This window comes from Trichechus manatus, unplaced genomic scaffold (assembly GCF_000243295.1).
Source record: "Trichechus manatus latirostris isolate Lorelei unplaced genomic scaffold, TriManLat1.0 scaffold00091, whole genome shotgun sequence".
Lineage (NCBI taxonomy): Eukaryota > Metazoa > Chordata > Mammalia > Sirenia > Trichechidae > Trichechus > Trichechus manatus.
Genome location: NW_004444027.1, coordinates 6,405,614 through 6,428,264, shown reverse-complemented (window position 1 = coordinate 6,428,264; position 22,651 = coordinate 6,405,614). Strand labels below are relative to the sequence as shown.

At 39.6% G+C, this 22,651-nt stretch overlaps 1 protein-coding gene across 1 annotated transcript in view; it reads left to right on the top strand.

Moving 5' to 3' along the window:
* Window positions 1–22,651, top strand: part of KIF13B (kinesin family member 13B) — a 335,996-nt gene that overhangs the window by 129,247 nt on the left and 184,098 nt on the right. The window contains exons 9-11 of the mRNA XM_023736742.1: window positions 324–436; window positions 1,916–2,027; window positions 16,512–16,724. Coding sequence (XP_023592510.1) covers window positions 324–436; window positions 1,916–2,027; window positions 16,512–16,724 — 438 coding nt within the window. The remainder of the gene's footprint in view (window positions 1–323; window positions 437–1,915; window positions 2,028–16,511; window positions 16,725–22,651) is intronic.

Sequence of the window (22,651 nt, the reverse complement as noted above, 5' to 3'; positions counted from 1 at the left end):
AAAAACATGGTTTCAAATTATTAAAATTTATATCTTATAAATACTTTTATATACCTTTCTGTGAAAATTTTATTGGACTCCCTTCACTGCTTTGTTGAGACTTTCATTATGTCTAGATTAGTAGAATCCTATATAATTTTGTATGTATCTATTAATTAGATTTTACAGTTTTCTTACTATATTTTATAACAGTACAAAACAATTTAGAAATAATGTTAATAACTCTTTTATAAAGGATTGAGATAATAAACCCATTCAGTAGACACAGTTTCACTTTCTGTATTCTTTAACTCTTTATTAGTTTTTATCAATTTGTATTTTAGACATCTGGAGAGAAAGTGGGTAAACTGAGCTTGGTTGATTTAGCTGGCAGTGAAAGAGCAACAAAAACTGGAGCTGCAGGTGACAGGCTGAAGGAAGGGAGCAACATTAACAAGTAAGTTTTCCAGAAGCTCACTTTTATTTATTGATTTAATAGCCAAATAGAGGACTTTGTATGATTTTAGAAATAATAAGATTCTGGAAAAATAAAGGTTATAGTGAATAAATAGTTTGGAATATTTTTCTAGTATTTTTGGGGAGGCCTGAGTGCATTTTGTTTTGTTTTGTTGAGGTATCTGATGGGGCTGAGGAGCACAGCTTCAGTCAGTTGAAGGTTTCTCAACAGCAGCATTTTCGAGATTTTGGGCCAGATAAGTCTTTGTCCAGTGCGGGTGTTGGGGGAGATGATGGTAGGGGTGGCTGTCCTGTGCATTGTAGGATGTTTAGGTTTAGAAGCATCCTGGCCTCTAGCCACTATATGCCAGTAGTAGTCACCACCCCACCCCCCATCCCCTAGTTGTGACAACCTAAAGTATCTCCAGACATTGCCAACTATTCCCTGTGAGACATAATCACCCTCCAGTTGAGAACCACTGGTCTAAGCTATGGAAAATAACAAAAATGATCGATCTGTCAGAGTCCAGCTGTTGATCTTGACTTGTGTGTCACTGTCTGAACAAACAACATGCTCACTACCCACATTGGGCTTGCCTTTTTTTAACTGCTTATCTATATCAGGAGCCCTGGTGGTGCAGTGGGTAAAAACCTGGCTGCTGACCAAAAGGTTGGCAGTTCAGATCCACCAGCCGCTCCTTGGAAACTATAGGGCAGTTCTACTCTGTCCTGTAGGGTTGCTGTGAGTCGGAATTGACTCAACGGCGAAGGGTTTGGTTTTGGTTTTGGTTTTATCTATACCAAGAAACTAGGACTTTATGAAGTAATATTTTGTTCACCAATTCCTTCATATGGTTATATTTTTCTCCCTCAGGCTCATCTGTTACCTGTTTGTGGTCAGGTATCTTTTCTATCCTGTGGCTTGCAGAAGGACACATAGCAAGTCATCAGAAACTAACTGGAGATTATAGAACACCATCATCCAGAATGCTATGTTACTACTGAGTGGAGATTATAGAATCTTTTTTATGTGTGTGTGTGTATATATATATATATACACACACACACACACACACATATATAAACTTATATATACATATATATAAACACAGTACAAAGCAAAAAACAAAAAATAAACCCATGTATATATATTTTACTTTGTACTGTTTTAATTCATTGTATTATGTTTGTGACTTCCTTTCTTAAAGATGTGTGATATTTATGTAATTATCTCAGCCTAAAGATTTACAGCTCGCATTTTTTTTGTTCAAAAAAGAAAAAAATAATTGAGCTAAGCAGTTTTATTTCTTAAAGTAATATTAGAGGGATAACGCTACTTAGAGTTAATGTGTTTTTAAGCTGAGCAGTAAAACGCTGACATGCAGGTACAAAGACATGTTGATATTCAATCTTTGTACTAAAATATGATATTTGATATAGTCAGTTTTTTATGATTATTATGGTTTGTTGCACCATGCAGGTCCCTCACAACCCTCGGTCTGGTTATCTCAGCCCTTGCAGATCAGAGTGCTGGCAAAAACAAGAATAAATTTGTTCCATATCGTGACTCAGTTCTCACTTGGCTGCTCAAAGTAAGTTCCCCCCGCACCCCAGCATATTTTTAATGGTGGATAAAAAGGAAGAATACAAAGTAGACTGTCATTTCCTCCAGCAGTGTCCAGATTTATAAACACTAGGTTCTTATGTGATAATCACAATCTTTATGGATTGAGCATAGGTTTCTTCCTAGTGATTAACATCCTGATTCACCAGAACCTGGAAGTAAAGGGGTTCTTGGGCATACTGAATGGCACGATTGCCTGTGGGTATTTTGAGGTATAGATAACAGAACCTACTGCTAATCTGACAGCTGAGTGAGTCATAGAAAAAGAGTTTCCACTGTCTTGCAAAACTAAGCTGGATTTATCCTTCCTTCTCACAGACTCCTTTTGTTTGGCTGACATTTTGGAGCTTGTTTTTCTATTCAACCTCAAGGTTCCTCATGATAATTTTAGTTTTAATTTGCTTTCAGCTTCTTAAAGGTATTGCTTAAGGATGGAGAGTTGAGCACACAGTCATTTATTAATTTATTCAGTATAAATGAGAGAAGTGAAAATGAAAAAGTTGTATGAAGAGCTATGAAAAAGTTGTATGAAGAAAAAGTTATATGAAGTGCTATGACACATGGGGTTGTCGTGAGTTGAAACTAACAACAGCCTGAAGTGCTATGAGGAAAATAGAAAATAGTAAAGAAACCTAAGACACTCCTGGCCCTCTAATAGCCCATAGTCTAGTAAGGGAGATAAGATGTGTAGATAAACTATTATATAACATGAGTTAGTGATAGATGCTAAAGAGCGATGGTAATGACATGTAATAGGAGTTTGTTGAAAAGAACTTGACTGTTACCAGGTGTCCTCTAGTCTTCCAGGTCTCCTTTCATCTTGATAGAGGTGGTGTGGTGAATTGGTTATTGGACTGGGAAGTAAAGGATATAAGGATCTAAGATAATAAGGATATATAAGGATATAACAAACAAAATATTTTATCTAATACTCTTTTTTTTTCCTATTTTTTAAAATAGAGAAATAATTTTATGTGCCCCTATCTATTTTATAAGATGGTTTAGTCTTGTAAGGGCTTATTTTCTTGTTTATCAAGAAATTTTTGAACTCTTGTGCTAGGGGTTGAGAATATGAAGATGAGTTAAATAGAGGCCGCCAGTTAGCTTAGTAGAGGATACATCTTCTGACTTAGACCATGATATGTTTAGAGAATGATGTTTGTAAAGGGAAGGAGGGCTTTTTCCTTAGTTTTTACACTGTTTCAAAGGGTTTACCAGTCTTCGACCATGCTTTCTCTAACTCTGCACACTGTTTGAACATGCTTTGTTAAGTGAAAACATTCTTTACATAAATGTCAGCAAGGTCTGACTGTAGAAAATCAGGTAGGTTACTTTCTTTGGCCAAAATGCAGTGAAATTAGAAATTTAAAACAAAAGATAAATAAACAAATTTTGTGATTAAAAAACCACTTATAAATGACTGAATTAAAGGGATATTACAAAACATTTTACTACCACAGAAATATTATACTAGTCTTCATGTGTTCAGTAATTAACCTCAAAAACTCGCTTGTTTAATTTCTTGAAGAAATCTTGATAAGATTTTCCACAGAAGATTTCCTGATCATACAGGATTGTGGCCTTTGATGTACCTGATTTAAAACATATAATATTCATCGTCCTGTTATTTCAGTGCTGTTACTTCAGTCTATTTAAACTAACAATGGGAAATGTCTGTTGTTAAATTAATTGACATAGTTAAAATGGACTAGGTAATTACTGAGTGGTGGTTATGGATGATTTGTGACAGTGGTCATCCCAAAGGCTGGAGGCCAGGAGAGCCTATTTCAGGAGAAGCAGGTACCATGCTAAAGTACTACATATACATTATCTGATTTAATCCCAGAAGTTAATGATGTTCTCATTTTATAGATGAGGCAGCAGGCACAGAACTAGTAAATAGCAGAATTAAAATTAGAATCTTGGGCTGACATCACCACCCATCTTTCTTTGGCTAGGTTATGTACTTCTTATCAAAGTTTAATTTTCATTAGAAGAAGCACTTGAATTTTACCAAACTTTGATAGAAAATAATTAAACAAAAATATTAATAGTACTTGAAGAATAAACTAAAAACTTTTTCAAAGCTCATTTTGTCTTCTTTTCAGTAAAATTATATTGGCAACATGTATGTGTTAATTCTTAGGTTAAAAAAATGAATCAAATGTTGTATTTTTGTCATTATTTTTTTCCTTAGGAAGTTTATGACTTTCTTTACATCATTGTTGACTTTTGCAGCAAGATCATAAATAGGGGCATTTTTGCAAAACCTATTCCAGGACTTAAACATTTCTCAAAGGCTTCTCTGAATGTATTGATACAAAAATTGTACTACTTTGAAGTAGCTTTAATGTCCTTGTTGCTTTTTCCTTCTTTAATTCTTAGTCTCTCACTCCCTGATCCTCGTTCATCTTTGGTGTGATTCTAGTGTTCTCCAACTTAACTTTCATTGAACTCTTGAAATTGTTCAACTTTTGTGTGAATTACAATTTCTTTTATAGTTGTTTTGCATAGTATTTGCGTCTTATTTGTGTTGTGCTCTTGATGTTTATAACTACTCTTAGTAGTTTGGTCAGGTATAGATGTGGGAGGGTTGAGTGGTTTACTCTTTTGTCAGTGGTCAATAGAGAACTATTTCATATTAAGATGACCTTTGCTTCTCTGTGTAACCTTCTAAATGTGGGCCTCTTAACCTCAAGTAACTTTTGGTAATGAATGCTCAGATAATGAATATCTTTTGAATTCATCTACTTCTTTTCTGTTCTTACTGCCACTTCCCCAGTGAAGGCCAATCTTAGCCTTTTTCTTGGATGACTGAAACAGCATCTCCCTCCAGCTTTCTTAGTCCAATCCATTCTCCACACTTAGGTTGCAACATCTTTATAAATTAATACTCAAGCTTAAATCTCTTCAGTGCCTCTCTATACACCCTTAGGATGAAGTCCATATTATTTAGTGACCTACAAGCCCCTTTGCTTTGATCCCTCTTCTCATTGTTCATCTTTTGCTTCTCAATATTATAAATTCTAGCTAAGTAATGAGTGCTGTCTTCTAGGACTTTACTCTTATTCTGTTCGGAACATTCTTCCCCCTTTTCTTCAAACGCTTCTGCCTCCCACACCCTACCCCTTTGCCTGGGTAAGGGATATTTATCTTTAGATCTTAAATGTCACTTTCTCCGGGTCTCTTCCCTAACCTTCCATGACTGGGCTCCCTGCCTTTCCTGTGTTTTCCCAGACCTTACTGTGTTTATTTCTATTGTAGGGATATTTTCTTAATATGTAGTATTGTAATTTCCTTTGGCTTACTAGCATCCTCCACTAGATAGTAAACTCCATGAAGAGTTGAATGAATGAGTGAATAACTTCAGTTCTGCTTTGAACTAGCATTATGACCTTTGGTAAGTCTGTCAGTTTTCTTGAGTGTCAGTTTCTTATCTGTGAAATGAAATAATTTGATTAGATGAAAGAGTTCTTAGCTTTAAAAATTCAGACTGCCAAAATGAAATTTCTTTCCTACTTCCATTTAATTTGCAGTTGTTACATTTGAAACAAAACTTGTCTAATTTGCCTAATTAAACAATTAAACAGTAAACAAGATGCTTTATACTTTCTCCTTGAATGAGCACCAGTTCTTTTGTTGCCATTTCCTTTTTGCTAATGGCATGAGGCCATTTTTGAATATAAGTGTGCTGTATGAACAAGGGCTTTTAAAATATCAAGTATTTGTTGTTTGCCAAGTTTCCTTTTCTCAGCATAAATTGAAGCACAATATGCACACTTTTCTTCTTTGGTAGCTGTTCTTACAAACCCCCTTTTATACCCAATAGCATTTGCTGTTAATGTGGGCTAACAGAATGCTGCAGTTCTTTGAAGGGCAGCACTTCACCATAGTTCCATTAGCGAACAGAATTGCAATCTGAGTTGTTTTAATTCCTATGATTTTTATAAATAACATTTAAATTTCATTAGTGCATAGGACTCTTCTTGACATTTTTCTGGATGTTGTCAAAGCCAGGGTACCAACAATGTGAGATCAGTGTCTGGAAGTAAAGGGTAAAACAAATGATCATAAAGGCCTTGTAGAAATTGCTCTTGCTTGCTAAAACCCAGTTAGTTATATTTCCTTCCTTTTTATGCATTAAAGTATATTTTCTTCAAATATATAATTATGTTAGCCAGGAACCTTGGTGGCACAATGGTTAAATGCTCAGATACTAACCAAAAGGTCAGCAGTTTGAACCCACCAGCAGCTCTGTGGGAGAAAAGACTTGGTGATCTGCTTCCATAAAGAGTACAGCCTTGAAAACCCTATGAGGCAGTTCTGCTCTGCATATATGGGTCGCTGTGGGTTGTAATTGACTCAAAAGCACACAGTGTTTTCTGTAGAAATGTAAGTTTTCAGTAATGGATGAATAAATGGACTTTACTGTCTCTGATTATATTGATCTGTTAGCAATACCTAGGGAATTACTTTGTTCTGGCACCTAGGACAAAATAATTTGGAAAAGTCTCAGGTCTCCTGACTTATAACTCAGGCCTGAACTTTCTCTGTATTACCAAGTATGCTACTATGCGTAGCTATGGAGGAGTGGAAATAATACTGGACTTAAAGGCAGAACACACTGGGTTAAAATATTGTTCAACTTACTGGTTTTGGATCCTTAGGGTTTTTAACCTCATATGGCAGAGCAAACCTGTTCCCTCATTGGTAAAATGGAGATACTAATAATTCAAAAAGGCTAAGTGAGGCCTAAATAAAGTATGTGTTCAAAGGCTATATAAATCACAGATTACTGTAACAAATTATATATATATATCCTTAAAAGGAAGAATTTTATAAAGGTTAATGGTACCCAAAGGTAGAATGTATTATGATCTCACAAATTCTTGTGATTTCCCATTACTGGCCTGTTTGAGTATTGGAGAGGATAGATAGCCATTATATTTCTCTCTAATATTGAAAATCTATAATTCAGAGATTTACTATTACTGAAAGAGGATATCAAATCTGTTCTTTTGAATAATTCTTCTCAGCCTGGAACAGTATATTAGTGTATTAGTAGTTGTCTATTGCTCTGTAGCAGATTACCCCAAAACTTAACAGCTGGATATGGCTTAATCGCGTGGTTCTGACCGGAGTCTCAACCATGGCTGCAGTCAAAGTGTCAGCTGGGGCTGCTGTCATCTCAAGGCTTGACTGGGGATAGATTCACTCACTCAGGTGGTTATTGGCAGGCTTCAGAAGATCTGCCTCCAAACTGACTCTCGTGGTTCTCTTCATAGAACTGCCTCACCACATGGTATCTGGTTTCCTCCAGAGTGAGAGAAAACATCCAAGACAGAAGCCTGAGTCTTTTTTTATAATCTAATCTCAGAAGTAACATACCATTCATTCTGCTGATTTTGATTAGTTAGAGGTGAATCAGTAAGCCCTGCCTACACTCAAGGGAAGGGAATGATATAAAAATATGAATACCATAAAGTAGAGGTCACTGAGGCCATCTTAGATGCCGTCTACCACAGATGGGTTTCGTACAGCCTTGCCTTGTGTTGTTGTCGGGTAGAAACCCCAGGTTCTGCTTGACGTGACTCGTTTCAGCCAATAAATGAGAGACCAAGGTGGGAGAGCAGAAAGGCACCTTAATTTTGTTGTGCAAGGAAGGGAAACAGTTGGGGCTGCTGCCGCCAAGACTGCTCAGTGAGGGCAAGGGGAAAGGTTACTTTTAAGGGGTTTACAAGTAGGAAGTTCATACAAGTCACATCAGCAACATTCTTAATCATACTACACAGGTACAATAAGGTTTACATGTAACTTCATGCATCATATGTTCAGAAAATGGTGGTTAAACTCCACCCAGAGGCAGGGGAGGTTACTGTGCGTGAGGTATTTAATGAGCTAAAAAGTTATCCCGAATGTCAACATGGCACCTAAACCAGTTTCCACCAATTTCCTCTAATTTGGGGGCAGCCGTTAAGGAGAGGGGAACCAGGATTTTAGTGTTAAGTTGTGGGGCATGCCAAGCAAAGGAACCAGAATTGTAAAGCTATGGGGCATGCCAAGCAAGCTGTTTGAGGCAGTAGTATTTTCCGCAGCCTGGGGACCTCTGTCTTACTTTCCCTTCTTTTCTTTTTTGGATATTGGTCATTCAGGACCAGTGTCCATTCTGAACTATAGCCCAGCTTGAGATTGTTTGGCATGTTCTGGGGGAAAGGGCAAATATTGGACATAGGCTTGAACAGTTGGTCTTTTTAACCAGGACATACAGGCAGGGAGGGATACATTGTACATAACAGCAGGAGCATATATCTGTGATCGTTAGTAATATTATAAAAGCAACCAATGATTTTAACCATCCTTGGTTGGGTAACCATGATGTCAGCCAGCTAAAATCAGGACACGAAGGCATCATTAATTGTTCGGTGGTCACATGATCTCATTGTAGTTGTCTAACTACTGAATTCAACTTTTCTTGATCATGTTTAATCTGTCCAGATGCATTGACTAAAGAACAACAGCTAGCGTTGATATATATACAGACTCCTCCATAAGAAGCATTAGATCTAAGGCAACTCGATTTTATAGAACCATGGTTTCAGTAGAGTCTACTTCAGACTGCGAAGTCTGGGTCAAGCTTTTGGTGGTATTGGCTACAGTCTCAAGTGACAGAGATACATTCTTAATAAACTGGTGTAGGGTATGAATGTCACTGGTTGTCCTAGTCATCTAGTGCTGCTCTAACAGAAATACCACAAGTGGATGGCTTTAACAAAGAGAAGTTTATTCTCTCACAGTCCAGTAGGCTACAAGTCCAAATTCAGGGCATCAGCTCCAGGAGAAGGCTTTCTCCTTGTAATGCATCAGTCTTCCTTTGGTCTGGGAGCATCTCAGCCCAAGAACCTCAGGTCCAAAGGATGCACTCTGCTCCCGGCACTGCCTTCTTGGTGGTATGAGGTTTCTATGTGTCTCTGCTCACTTCTCTCTTTTATAGCTCAAAAGAGATTGTTTAAGACACTATCTAATCTTGTCAACCTCATCAGTATAACCTCATCACAGTGACAGAATTTACAACACATAAGGAGATCACATATAATCTCATCATAGTGATAGAGTTTACAACACATAAGGAAATCACATCTGATTACACAATCATACAACACTGGTAATCATGACCCAGCCAAGCTGACAGATATTTTGGGGAGACACAACTCAATCCATGACACTGGTATAGGGTGTGAATGTCATCATAATCTTTCCCAACCCCAAGCATTGGGAGTAGCAGTCTCTGTACCTTTTCCCAAGCACTCTTAGTGATATCTGTAGTTTCTCTTTTAAACCTATGGATGCTTCTGGTGGAATACAGAACTTCTTCTAGGGGGAATAAATGTATGCCTCCTGCCCATATCCAGCCCAGCATAAATGTGCCAGTATAATTAGCTAGCCATGTCTTATAGGCTGAATGCCTACACAACCAATAAAATCCTTGGTGTCTTAATGATTAGGCTGTAGGGGGAAGTTGGAAGACTGCTTTTATAATGCTTTGGTCGGTGTCTTAGTTATCTAGTGCTGCTATAACAAAAATACCATAAGTGGGTGGCTTTAACAAAGAGAAATTTATTTCCTCACAGTAAAGTAGGGTAGAAGTCCAAATTCAGGGCATCACCTCCAGGGGAAGCCTTTCTCTCTTTGTTGGCTCTGGAGGAAGGTCCTTCTCATCAATCTTCCCCTGGACTAGGAGCTTCTCCGCAGAGGAACCCCAGGTCCAAAGGACGCGCTCTGCTCCCAGCACTGCTTTCTTGGTGGTATGAGGCCCACTGTCTCTCTGCTCACTTCTGTCTTTTATATCCCAAAAGAAATTGGCTCAAGACACAATCCAATCTTGTAGATTGAGTCCTGCCTCATTAACATAACTGCCACCTATCCCACCTCGTTAACATCGTAGAGGCAGGATTTACAACACATAGGAAAGTCACATCAGATGACAAAATGGTGGACAATCACAAAATACTGGGAATCATGGCCTAGTGAAATTGTTATACATATTTTGGGAGGACACAATTCAATCCATGACAGTTGGTTACATTGTACCCTAGTTTTTCTGACAGCTAGTGCTGTCCCATTTAAAAGAGATGTTGGCATTGAATTTAGCCCATGTTTGGTTAGCATAGACCCAGGTATATTGCATTGTGGCCACTGACCTACTATTGAGGTATTATGGGTAGGATACCACTGTATGCACCAAGCTGCTGGATAGTCAGACCTCACAGTGGTATATTGGACTCTGCCTAGCGTTTTGTTTTCATTTATTGTGCCCTCTCTTCTTTCAGCCAGTAAGTTGGATGGAGAGGTACAGGGATTATGGATAATCTTTGCCCTACATACAAAGGGGAGTGTGAACAAATCCACCAATTGTTAGCCTGTGCAGTATGGTTTACAACTTCCTGGTACAGCCTATTAAGAACACAGAAATCCCATCCATCATTTACACATAGGGCAACTCCTAGGAATAAACACATCATCCTGTTCATGGTTGATTCCCAAAAAACCTCATAGCTGTCTCTATTGGTAGGGGCCGCCAATCTGCAGATAGCGTCTTTTCGGGCAGGGCAGAGTTCTCGTTCTCTCTGTCTGATTTTCAAACACAGACAAATCATCTCCTTTTGGTTGACCTGAGCTTTTTCTTCTAAAACCCAATACCCTGCGTTTCCCAGGAAGTTTAAAACTTCTATGGTGTTCTGGACTGAGTCATACTCACGGCAACTAGCGATGAGTAGGTTGTCCATGTATTGGTGGAGGACACCATTGGTCAGGGTCAGTTGTCTCAGTTCTTGGGCCAAAGCTGAGCCAAAAAGAGTAGGGCTGTTTTTAAAGCCCTGTGGGAGGACTTGCCAGCACAACTGCTGTTTCTGTCCTATTCCTGGGCCCTCCCACTCAGAGGTGAAGATTTCCTGACTTTTCCCCTCCGCTTGGTTGCAGAAGAAGGCAGCCTTCAGATCTAGCACAGTGAACTGGGAAAAAGTGGATAACAAGGTTGCCAGCAGAGTACAGGGGTTGGGAACTACAGGGTGGACTGTGACTGTTACCAGGTTGATAGCTCGCAGATCCTGAATAAACCAGTATTCTTCATTTTTCTTCTTCACTATCAGAATGGGGGTGTTGAACTGTGACTGACACAGTCTGAGCAGTCCATGTTTCAGGTATCTGGTGATGATTTTTCCCAGTGCCTATTGGGCCTCCGCCCAGATGCGGTATTGCTTAAGTCGGGGGGAACTATGCTGGATAGGAGCTCAGCTGCCACTGGGGTAATGTTTTTGGTGCATTCTGGTACCTTGTTGGCCCATACCCACAGGACCACTGCGTCCTTAATGTCTGGCCCTACAGATCCCTGGTAGTGTCCTCCTGTGCTATAATTGGTGGGTGACTCAGCAGTAAGGGCCATCTGCAGTCGCCATCCATTATCAAAAGAAATTTGTGCCTACAGTTTGCACAAGTTTCTTAACAGCAAGGGAATGGGACAGTCAGGTATGTAGAGAAAAGAATGTGTTAATGACTTTGCTTATATGGAGCAGGTTAGAGGCTGGAGGAAGGGAGGGTTCTCCCTCTTACCTGAGACTCCCACGACTGACACAGTTTGTTACATCAGGGCTGTCTTTTTTCTGGGTCAGGACAGAGTGGGTTGCTCCAGTAACCAGTAGAAACCATACAGGCTCCCCCCTCACCTTCATTATAACCAGAGGCTCAGTTGGGGGACTCACCTTCGGTCCTCCTCAGTCTGAGTCTTCCCCCTTCAGCATCATGGGGCATGGGGCAGCCCCAAGTTCTTTCTTACCTCTGGTTAGGAATTTAGGACGCTTTGTTTTCCGGTGTCCTCTCTGCTTGTACCAGGCACACTGGTCTCGGCTAAATGGGGGTTGAGGCCTCTCACCTCCCTCTCTCCTCAGGGCCTCTCCTCTTCTAGGGCTGCTGAGAGATGGGACATTTCCCTGCAAAACGGCAGCCAGGAATGCAGCCTGTCTCTTCTGATTGGTGATTTTTCTCTTTTCCTGTTCCCAGTCCCAATTGCAATATTCTTGGTAGGCAAGCTCAACAAACCATGAGAGCCCCAACTCCATGCCTCCCTCAAGTTTTTGGAGTTTTCTCCATATGTCTGGGGCACTCTGCCCGATAAAAATTATATTCACCATGTGAGCATTTTTGGGACTCAGGGTCTGTGTATTTAAACTGTCTAAAAGCCTCATAAATTCTTTTCAGAAACTTAGAGGGACTTTCAATTGGTTCTTGTTTGATCCCATATATTTTGCTAAGGTTTTTTTTTTGTTTAGGCACTCCTTTCTTCAACCCTTCTAAAAGGCAGTCCCTGTTATAAACAAGGTGAGTCTGTGCCTTGGCCATATTCTGATCCCAGCCAGGGTCCCCCACAAGGAAAGTCTCTGTCCCCAGATGATTTATTGCCTGCACTTCATGGTGTCTATTGGGCTTGGCCCTAACCTTTTCCAGGACCATGTGCCTTTCTTCTGGGGTGAGGAGCACATCTAGCAGCGCCTGACAATCTTCCCATTTAGGGTTATGAGTGTGGAAGATGGAGGCAAAAATATCCTGCATTCTCTTAAGTTCTTTTCAATACCCAGGGCAATGGTTTTTCTAGTTATAAAGATCACTTGTTGAGAAAGGTTGGTGGACTCAGACCATGCCAGCATCTCCTGTGGGGACTTGTCGGAGGGGGTGCATGCCCCTGGGCTTGGCTGTGCTATGGCTTTCCTGAGAATCGGTTACCCTCATGTTACTTTCATTCTCTGTAGTCACCGAATTGGAGTGTCCAAATGCCGTTCTGCCTGCGTATGGGGCGGTGAGCCTGACACTGAGGCGGAAGGGCTTGGGAGGGGTGGATATCGGGACTGAGAGGGTTTAGCGGTGGGAATCGTTTCTTGTGCAGCAGCTTCTCCCAGGTTGGAAGCATAAGGGGGTGGTGATACCAGTGCCTACATGGCAGGCAAGGGCAACAAGGATTCTTCTTTGGGGTCAGGGGAGGACTGGCAGTTGTGATCCACCAGCCATTTCCTGAACTAGAATTTTACATTTCTTCTGTAATCTCGTGTCCCGTTATAGAGTCATGAAAGCTTCCACATAATACGTTTCATCCCACTTTTCCTTACAAGTACAGAAAAGTTCTAACTGAAGGATGGTATTATAATTTAGGGACCCATTCTCTGGCCATTCCTCTCCATCTGCCAATTTATATTGTGACCAGGCAGTGTTGCAGAGGAAAGTCATTTTCTTCTTTTTCATGGGGCTTGGCCCAAAATATTTCCAATTCGTAAGGATGCATCCTAAGGGACTGCAGTCAGGGATCCCTTGAATGTTTCCCATTCTCTGGACGTACACACACACGCCTTACATGCTCACACAACCTAATTCGATGCACCAATCTAATAACAGATACCTAGAGCGTTTTATATCCTCAACAGTCAGTACTTTCCACTTCTTGGGACTCTTCTAAGGCTTTACCTAGGAATTACCCTGTTATTTACCAAATAACCCCAGATACCTAGAGCCTTTAATGCCCTCATTGGTCAGTTTCTCTTGCTTTTTGGGACTTTTCTAAGGCCTTACCTAGGAATTACCCTGCTACTTACAAATAACCCAGGCGCGTTTCACGTCTCCCGTGGAGTCACCATTGGGTCCAAGGTGGATGAGCTTCCAGGGCTACTTCATGGTCTCTGGGAGAAATCTCCTGGTGGTGCCAGACGCTGGGGCCGGTCTGTTGTCTGATCTGCCTCCAGAACCGAGTGGATGACTCCTGACTGGAAACCCCAGGTTCTGCTCAGTGCGACTCATCTCAGCCAATAAACTAGAGACCGAGGTGAGAGAGTAGAAAGGTGCTTTTATTTCACTGCACAAGGAAAGAAAACAGTCGAGGCTGCCGCCGCCAAGACTACTCAGAGAGGGCAAGGGGAAAGGTTAAAAGTTAAGGGGTTTACAAGTAGGAAGTTCATACAGGTTATATCAGCAACATTCTTAATCATACTACACAGGTGCAGTGCAGTTTATATATAACTTCATGCATCGTATGTTCAGAAAATGGCAGTTAAACTTCACCCAGAGGCAGGGAGGTTACTATGCGTCTTAGTTATCTAGTGCTGCTTTAACAGAAACACCACAAGTGGATGGCTTTAACAAAGAGAAATTTATTTCTTCACAGTAAAGTAGGCTAAAAGTCCAAATTCAGGGCCTCAGCTCCAGGGGAAGGCTTTCTCTGTTGGCCTTCTCATCAGTCTTCCCTTGGACCAGGCGCTTCTCTGTGTGGGAACCTCAGGTCCAAAGAATGTGCTCTTCTCCTGGCGCTGCTTTCTTGGTGGTATGAGGTCCCCAGTCTCTGCCTGTTTCCCTTTCCTTTTGTCTCTTGTAAGATAAAAGGTGGTACAGGCCACACCCCAGGGAAACACTCTTTACATTGGATCAGGGATGTACCCTTAGGAAGGGTGTTACAATCTTACTGTAATCCTCTTTAACATAAAATTACAATCACAAAATGGAGGACAACCACACAATACTGGGAATCATGGCCCAGCCAAATTGATACACACATTTTTTGGGGGACATAATTCAATCCATGACACTATGCATGAGGTATTTAATGAGTTAAAAGGTTATCCTGAATGTCAACATGGCACCTAAACCAGTTTCCACCAATTTCCTCTAGTTTGGGGGCAGCAGTTAAGGAGAGGGGAACCGGGATTTTAATGTAAAGTTATGGGGCATGCAAAGCAAAGGAACCAGGATTCTAATGTAAAGCTATGGGGCGTGCCAAGCAAGCTGCTTGAGGCAGTGGAATTTTCCACAGCCTGGGGACCTATGTCTTAGTGTGGTGATGTGCAGAGGGGGTTGATGATTTCACAAGGTTTCTGTAAGTCTGCTTTTGTAACTTTGGGCTATGTCTAGTTTTTTTAAATGTTTTCAAGTGAAGTTTTTTTTTTCTTTCAATTTGTTGCAATTCAATTCCAAAGGCCATTTCATTGTACATACCAGTTTTACTGCAATGAAGATAAGGAGTACCTTTTTTCAATACTCTTGTCTAAACTTTAGCAGTGATTGTTTAGAACAGGAAAATTGTTTTTTTAAGTACTAGCAGAGGGAATAAAATGAAGTACAGGTGGTCTCTGACTTAAGATGGGGTTCCATTCCGACAACTCCATCATAAGTTGGTTCTGACGTAAGTCAAATACCTCATTTTTTTTCTCGTTATTATTGTCTTTTGTTATCAGTATCTTTATAAATCTGATCTTTATTTGTCTTTGGAAGTTGGAAACATTACATATAAACTTACAGATATGTTTTAATACATATCTAAAAAAATACAAAAATCATAAAAATTTACTCTGAAGATGAAGAAGAGTTGAATGATGATGGCATTTTGTCAGTTGCAGTAATAACTCCACTTGTAGAGGGTTCTGGATCCTCTAGATTATCCCTGGGAATGGGGATGGCGTTTCTACTCAGACAATTAGTGAGAGTTGTCTGTATGGCCCTTTTCTTTTTGATTCATATGTTTTGCGGTAACATCTAACTGCTTACTGGATTTGCCTGTTGACTTAAGCAAAGCAATCAGTGTTTAGGTCCATGTTTTCAAGCAACTGAAGCCCGTGATATAGTTTAGAAAACTAAATCTGTATCTCAGAGTTTTGAAAAGTAAATCATAAAATTGAACATCTGCGAGTGTACATCTGAGAATGGTGACATCAGCAAATTACGCGCTGCAACATTGTATGCAGTACATGTTACTAATGATAAGATACGTGAGGGAAAATGGACGGTTATACGTGTGGTTTGTTGTAACTCGAATATATCATAAATCGGGGACTGTCTGTATCTTCAACATATCTTTTGTTTTATGGCTATAAATGTATCTTAGGCTTTAAAACTTCACAAGGTGCTTGATACTTTTTAACAGCAGCACCTTCTATGCCATTGCTTAGATTTTGTAGACTCTAAGTACAGAGTGTTGTGAAGGAGATTATAGGTAATTACTCCTTGATCAGGTATTAAACAGTATCATGATTGTTCACTTCCTCTAAGAAAGATTTTGTAGGCACTTAAGATATCATCACCATCCTTTTTTATTCTGAGTAGTCTACTGATTTCTGGTACCATGTTGCCTATTAAAAGAGGGCAAATTGACTTAGAATTAATTTTATTAAACTGAAATAAATGTAGCCTTAATTTTATTTACCTGTCCTTTCTCAAAAACTCAAAGCTCCCTTTTTTAGAAAAGTAGCTTGGCATAGAAGAAACAATACAGGACTGGGAGTGAGTATACTTCCTCTTTTTAGTCCTAAGTTTGTCATTAAATATGAGTTTGAGTTGGAAAGCTGTTTCACCATTTCTGACTTAAATTTTCTCATATGAGGTTTTCTTCTTACTCTAAAATGCTACTCAATTTTTTTTTCCCCTATAGGACAGTCTTGGGGGTAACAGCAAAACAGCTATGGTAGCAACTGTGAGTCCAGCAGCTGATAACTATGATGAAACTCTTTCAACTCTGCGGTATGCTGATAGAGCCAAGAACATTGTTAACCATGCTGTGGTGAATGAGGATCCTAATGCACGCATTATCCGGGATCTTCGGGAAGAAGTAGAAAAACTCCGAGAACAACTAACCAAAGCAGAGGTATAAGACACAGCTGAGCAATGAATTATGATTCTGGGAAAATCTAGTAAAGCTAGAACTTTTCCTTAGCTTTAAATGATAATGAGTATTCCACTTAGACTTTGTGAATTTCCCATAATAAGAAGTTTGAGGGTGAGTAAAGGAAGATAGATGGGTTGTCATATTTGAAATTTAGAGAGTTTTTACAGGTGTTAAAAGATTGAATAAGAGGAAAGAATAAAGGGAATAGAGACAAAGTTTTTGTCCATAGTATAGGCATCAGGCAAGAGAGAAGAGGTGTAATAAATAAGGGACAGGAGAGAAAAGCTTGAAACAAAGTGTATATAATTTAATTTTAGTACAGAAAACAGTGGAGAGTGGACATGGAATAATTGGCACAGTAATCAAACAGATTTTTGTTTTATTTCTGATTTCTTAATCTGTAGAAGTTAGAAAGGAAAACTTAAGGAGGTCTTACAAACCTTATTATTTCAGGTTTTTCATGTGTATTACCGTTTTGAAAAATATATATATAGTAGAAGTGCTGTCTATTCACATGTAATCTATTCTATAATGTGTGGTGTTTATGTTCTGTTACTGAGTTTGAAAACCTACACAGTTCTAACTTACAAGCAAGTGCTCATCCTCTTGCCAAAAGTGGAATAAAATACCAGATTCAGGATTCCTGCTTTAATTAGTATTTCTACTCCCACAATTACCCAGAACTATGGAACTCATTTCTGGACTGGGACCGTAGCCTTTTCTTTCTCATAATCCTTCTGGTAGTAAGTCATCCTCAATATATGGTCAAGACAATTACAGAGAAGACAATCAAGACAGTTACCTTGATTATGTTACCAAGGCTTTTTTGCTAAAGATGAAAGAATTTATGAATGTATAGATCACTCAGATGTCACTTTGAGGACTCAAGTGCTCCTGACCCAAGCCATGGTATTTTCAGTCACCTCATATGCATGCAAAAGCTGGACAGTGAATAAGGAAGACCGAAGAAGAATTGATGCCTTTAAATTATGGTGTTGGTGAAGAATATTAAATATACCATGAACTGCCAGAAGAGTGAAGAAGTACAGCCAGAATGCTCCTTAGAAGTGAGGATGGCAAGACTTTTGTCTTAAGTACTTCGAACATGTTATCAGGAGGGACCAGTCCCTGGAGAAGGACATCATCCTTGGTAAAGTAGAGGGTCAATGAAAAACAGGAAGACCCTTATCTTAGTCATCTAGTGCTGCTATACAGAAATATCACAAGTGGATGGCTTTAACAAAGAGTTTATTCTCTCACAGTCTAGTATGCTATAAGTCCAAAATTCAAGGCATCAGCGCCAGGTGAAGGCTTTTCTCTCTGTCAGCTCTGGAGGACCGTCTTTGTCATCAGTCTTTCCTTGGTCTGGAAGCATCTTAGTGCAGGAACCTCAGGTCCAAAGGACACGCTCTGCTCCAGGCACTGCTTTCTTGGTGGTATGAGGTCCCCAACTCTCTGCTTGATTCCCTTTCCTTTTATCTGTTGTAAGATAAAAGGTGGTATAGGCCACACCCCAGGGAAACGCCCTTTACATTGGATCAGGGATGTGACCTTAGTAAGGGTGTTGCAATCCCACCCTAATCCTCTTTACCATAAAATTACAATCACAAAATGGAGGACAACCACACAATACTGGGAATCATGGCCCAGCCAAATTGATACACACATTTTTTGGGGGACATAGGTCAATCCACAACAACCCTCGAAGAGATGGATTGACACAGTGGCTGCAACAATGGGCTCAAACATAGCAACGATTGTGAGGATGGACAGGACCAGGCAGTGTTTTGTTCTGTTGTACATTGGGTCACTATGAGTCGGAGCCCACTCAATAGCACCTACCAACAAAAACGTAGATCACTTACTCAATAAACAGATAAACTTATAAAACACTTTCTGTGTGCCAGACACTTGGCTACGTACAGTTCAGTGATTACAAGGATTAGCCTCAAACAGTTACAGTTTCGAAGAAATGTCTTAAACATAAAACAAAAGTTCATTATAGAAATATTCAACCGTATGCAAAAAAGTAGAGAAAATAATGTGGTAAACATTCGTGAAGATCTCAATACTCAGGCTTCAGCAGTTATCACCATTCAGTGAACTCTTGTGTCATCTGTACCTCTCTACTCCATTTCCATGAAATCTCTTACCCCACCCCCGGGTTATTTTCAAGAAAATATCAAATATCAGACATCTCCAGGTGCCTTATTTTTGAATATCATTTTTCCTGGTCACCCAAGTGTAGTCGACAGCCAGACCTTTTTGGTTATTTGAGAAGTCTGTATTTCCATAGCATAATGGATAAGAGCATAGGCTTTCATAGTTGTTTTTCTTGTTAGTTGTCGAGTCAGCTCTGACTCATGGTAACCTTATGTATACAGAATGAAATGTTGTCTGGTCCTGCACCACCTTCATGACCAGAGACCCAGGTTTAAATTCCAGCTCTACTTCTTAATGTAGGCAGGTTTCTTATCTTCAGAAACCTCATCTGAGAATAATAATTGTAGTCTTTTACCCCGTTGCTGTTGAGTTGGTTCTGACTCATAGCGATGCTATATGACATAATATGTGCCTAAACCAAAACCACCAAACCTGTTGCGATTGAGTCAACCTGTAGTGACGCTATAGGACAGAGTAGAACTGCTCCATAGGGTTTCCAAGGCTGTAATCTTTACAGAAGCAGATTGCCACATCTTTTTCCCATGGGGTGGCTGGTGGATTCAAACCACCAACCTTTTGGTTAGCAGCTGAGCACTTAACCACTGTGCCTCCAACCACAACCAAACTCATTGCCATCAAGCCAATTCTGACTCATAGTGACCCTATATGACAGGGTAGAACTGCCCTGTAGTATTTACAAGGCTGTAAATCTTTACGGAAGCAGACTGCCACATCTTTCTCCCGTGAAGCAGCTGGTGGTTTAAAATCGCCGACCTTTCGGTTAATAGCTGAGTACTTAACCACTGTGCCACCAGGGCTCCTCAGTGTGCCACCAGGGCTTCTTAAATCAAATGCTTGATAAACATTATGTTCTAGTTGTTACATTTTAATTATTTTTTTCTTTTGTCTCACCAGTGGCCACAGAAATCACTGTGGTGTTTAAGTCTAATAATTTTTTTAATCCTTATGATTGACTATATTCTTTTTTCTTTTTGAACTGTTTTTTATTATGATATTTGTTTGTTTGCTGAGAAGCAATTTTTAAAACTTAGATGGATGAAAAAAGCCTAAAGAAGGATTTGTGTCCTTCTTATTTCTAAATCACATTGGTCCTTACTTATGTCTAACTTAATTATATATGATAATTTCAAACGTTGGAAATAAGTATGTTTATCTTTATAGATTTTTTCTATGTTTATAATGAAATAGGATATTTATGTATGTTTTATAAGTTGTTGTTTTTCATAAACAACTTTCCATGCCCCTAAATCAACATCTGCATAGCTTTTTACACAGTTATACAGTGCTTCATTTTATGGCTATACATCAGTAATTTATAAATTTTCTATCATTAGATGTTTAGGTTGCTATTTTTTTTTTACTGTTGTAAACAAAAATTCTTATATCTACAATTTTTGAAGCAAAGTTTGTTTTTTGTTCTTTTTTTTTTTAATTGTACTTTAAGTGAAGGTTTACAAAACAAATAGTTTCTCATTAAACAGTCAGTACACATATTGTTTTATGACATTGGTTAATAGCCCCACGACATGTCAATCCTCTCCCTTCTTGACCTTTTTTTTTCTGGTGAAAATATACATAGCCAAACACACCATTTCAAAAATTTCTACATGTACAATTCAGTGACATCGATTACGTTCTTCCAGTTGTGCTGCTATTCTCACTTTAGATGAAGGTTTACAGAACAAAATAGTTTCTCGTTAAACAGTTAGTACACATGTTACCCTATGACAATGGTTAAGAACCCCACTACATGTCAACACTGTCCTTACTCAACCGTGGGTTCCCTATCACCAGCTTTCCTGTCCCCTTCTGCCTTCTAGTCCTTGTCCCTGGACTGCTGTGCCTCATTAGTCCCATTTTGTTTTATGGGACTGTCCAGTCCCTGGCTGAATGGTGAACCTTGGACGTGACTTCACCACTGAGCTAAAAGGGTGTCTGGGGGCCATGCTCTTGGGGTTTCTCCAGTCTCTTTTGGGCCAGTAAATCTGGTCTTTTTTGTGTGTGTTAGTATTTTGTTCTACATCCTTCTCCAGCTCTGTCCAGAACCCTCTGTTGTGATTGTGGTCAGAGCAGTGTGTGGTGGTAGCTGGGCACCATCTAGATGTACTGGACTCAATGTGGAGGAGGCCTTGGTAGCTGTGATCCATTAGTCCTTTGGACTGATCTTTTCCTTGTATCCTGTTCACTTCATTCCCCCTTGCTTCCGAAGGGGTGAGACCAGCGGAGTATCTTAGATGGCTGCTCACAGGCTTTTAAGACCCTAGATGCTACTCACCAAGGTAGAATGTAGAACATTGTCTTTATAAACTGTTTTATACCAATTGAGCTAGATGTTCCCTGAGACCATGGTCCCCACAGCCCTCCGCCCAGCAATTCAGTCCCTGAGGGAGTTTGGATGCGTCTGTGGAGCCTCCATGACCTTTCCTTTTACAAGTTGTGCTGGCTTCCCCAGTATTGTGTACTTTCTCACCCTTCAGCAGAGATACCACTTATCTATTGCTTATTTAGTATTCCTCCCCCCCCCGCCATCCCTAGTAACCAACAAAGATTGTTACATTTTGTGTGTGAACTTTTTCATAGGTTTTTACAATAGAGGTCTCATACAATATTTGTCCTTTTGTGATTGACTTACTTCACTTAGCATAATGCCCTTCAGTTTCATCCATGTTATGAGATGCTTCACAGATTCATCATTGTTGTTTATCGTTACGTAGTACTCCATTGTGTGTATGTACCATAGTTTATCCATTTGTCTGTTAATGGGCATCTAGGTTGTTTCCATTGTTTTGCTTTTGTGAACAATGCTGCCATGAACACGGGTGTGCATATTTCTATTTGTGTGACGGCTCTTATTTCTCTAGGATATATTCCTAGGAGTGGGATTGCTGGATGGTATCGTATTTCTATTTCTAGCTTTCTGAGGAAGTGCCATATCATTTTCCAAATGGTTGTATCATTTTGCATTCCCGCCAGCAGTGCATAAGAGTTCCAATCTCCCCACAGCCATTCCAACATTTGTTAATTCCAGTGTTTTTGATTCGTGCCAGTAATGCCGGGGTGAGATTGTGTCTCATTGTAGTTTTAATTTGCATTTCTCTAATGGCTAGTGATTACAAGCATTTCCTCATGTGTCTGTTGGCCGCTTGAATGTCTTCTTTGGTGAAGTGTCTGTTCATTTCCTTTGCCCATTTTTTAATAGGATTATTTGTCTTTTTGTTGTAGAGGTGTTGGATTTCTTATAGATTATGGAGATTAGACCTTTGTCTGATTTGTACTGTCCAAAAATTTTTTCCCAGTCTGTAGGTTCTCTTTTTACTCTTTGGTGAAGTCTTTTCAATAGCATAGGTGTTTGATTTTTAGAAGATCCCACTTATCTAGTTTATCTTCTGGGGTTTGTGTGTTGATGGTTATAGTTTGTATCCTGTTAGTGCCATGTATTAGGGCCTGTAGTGTTGGTCCTATTTTTTCTTCTATGAACTTCATAGTTTTTGGCGTTAAATTCAGGTCTTTGATCCATTTTGAATTAGTTTTCGTATATGGGTGTGAGGTATGGGTCCTGATTAGTTTTTTTTGCAGATGAATATCGAGTTTTGCCAGCACCATTTGTTAAAAAGACTGTCTTCTCCCCATTTGATGGACTTTGGGCCCTTGTCGAAGATCAGGTGACCGTAGGTGGATGGATTTACATCTGGGTTCTCAATTCTGTTCCATTGGTCAATGTA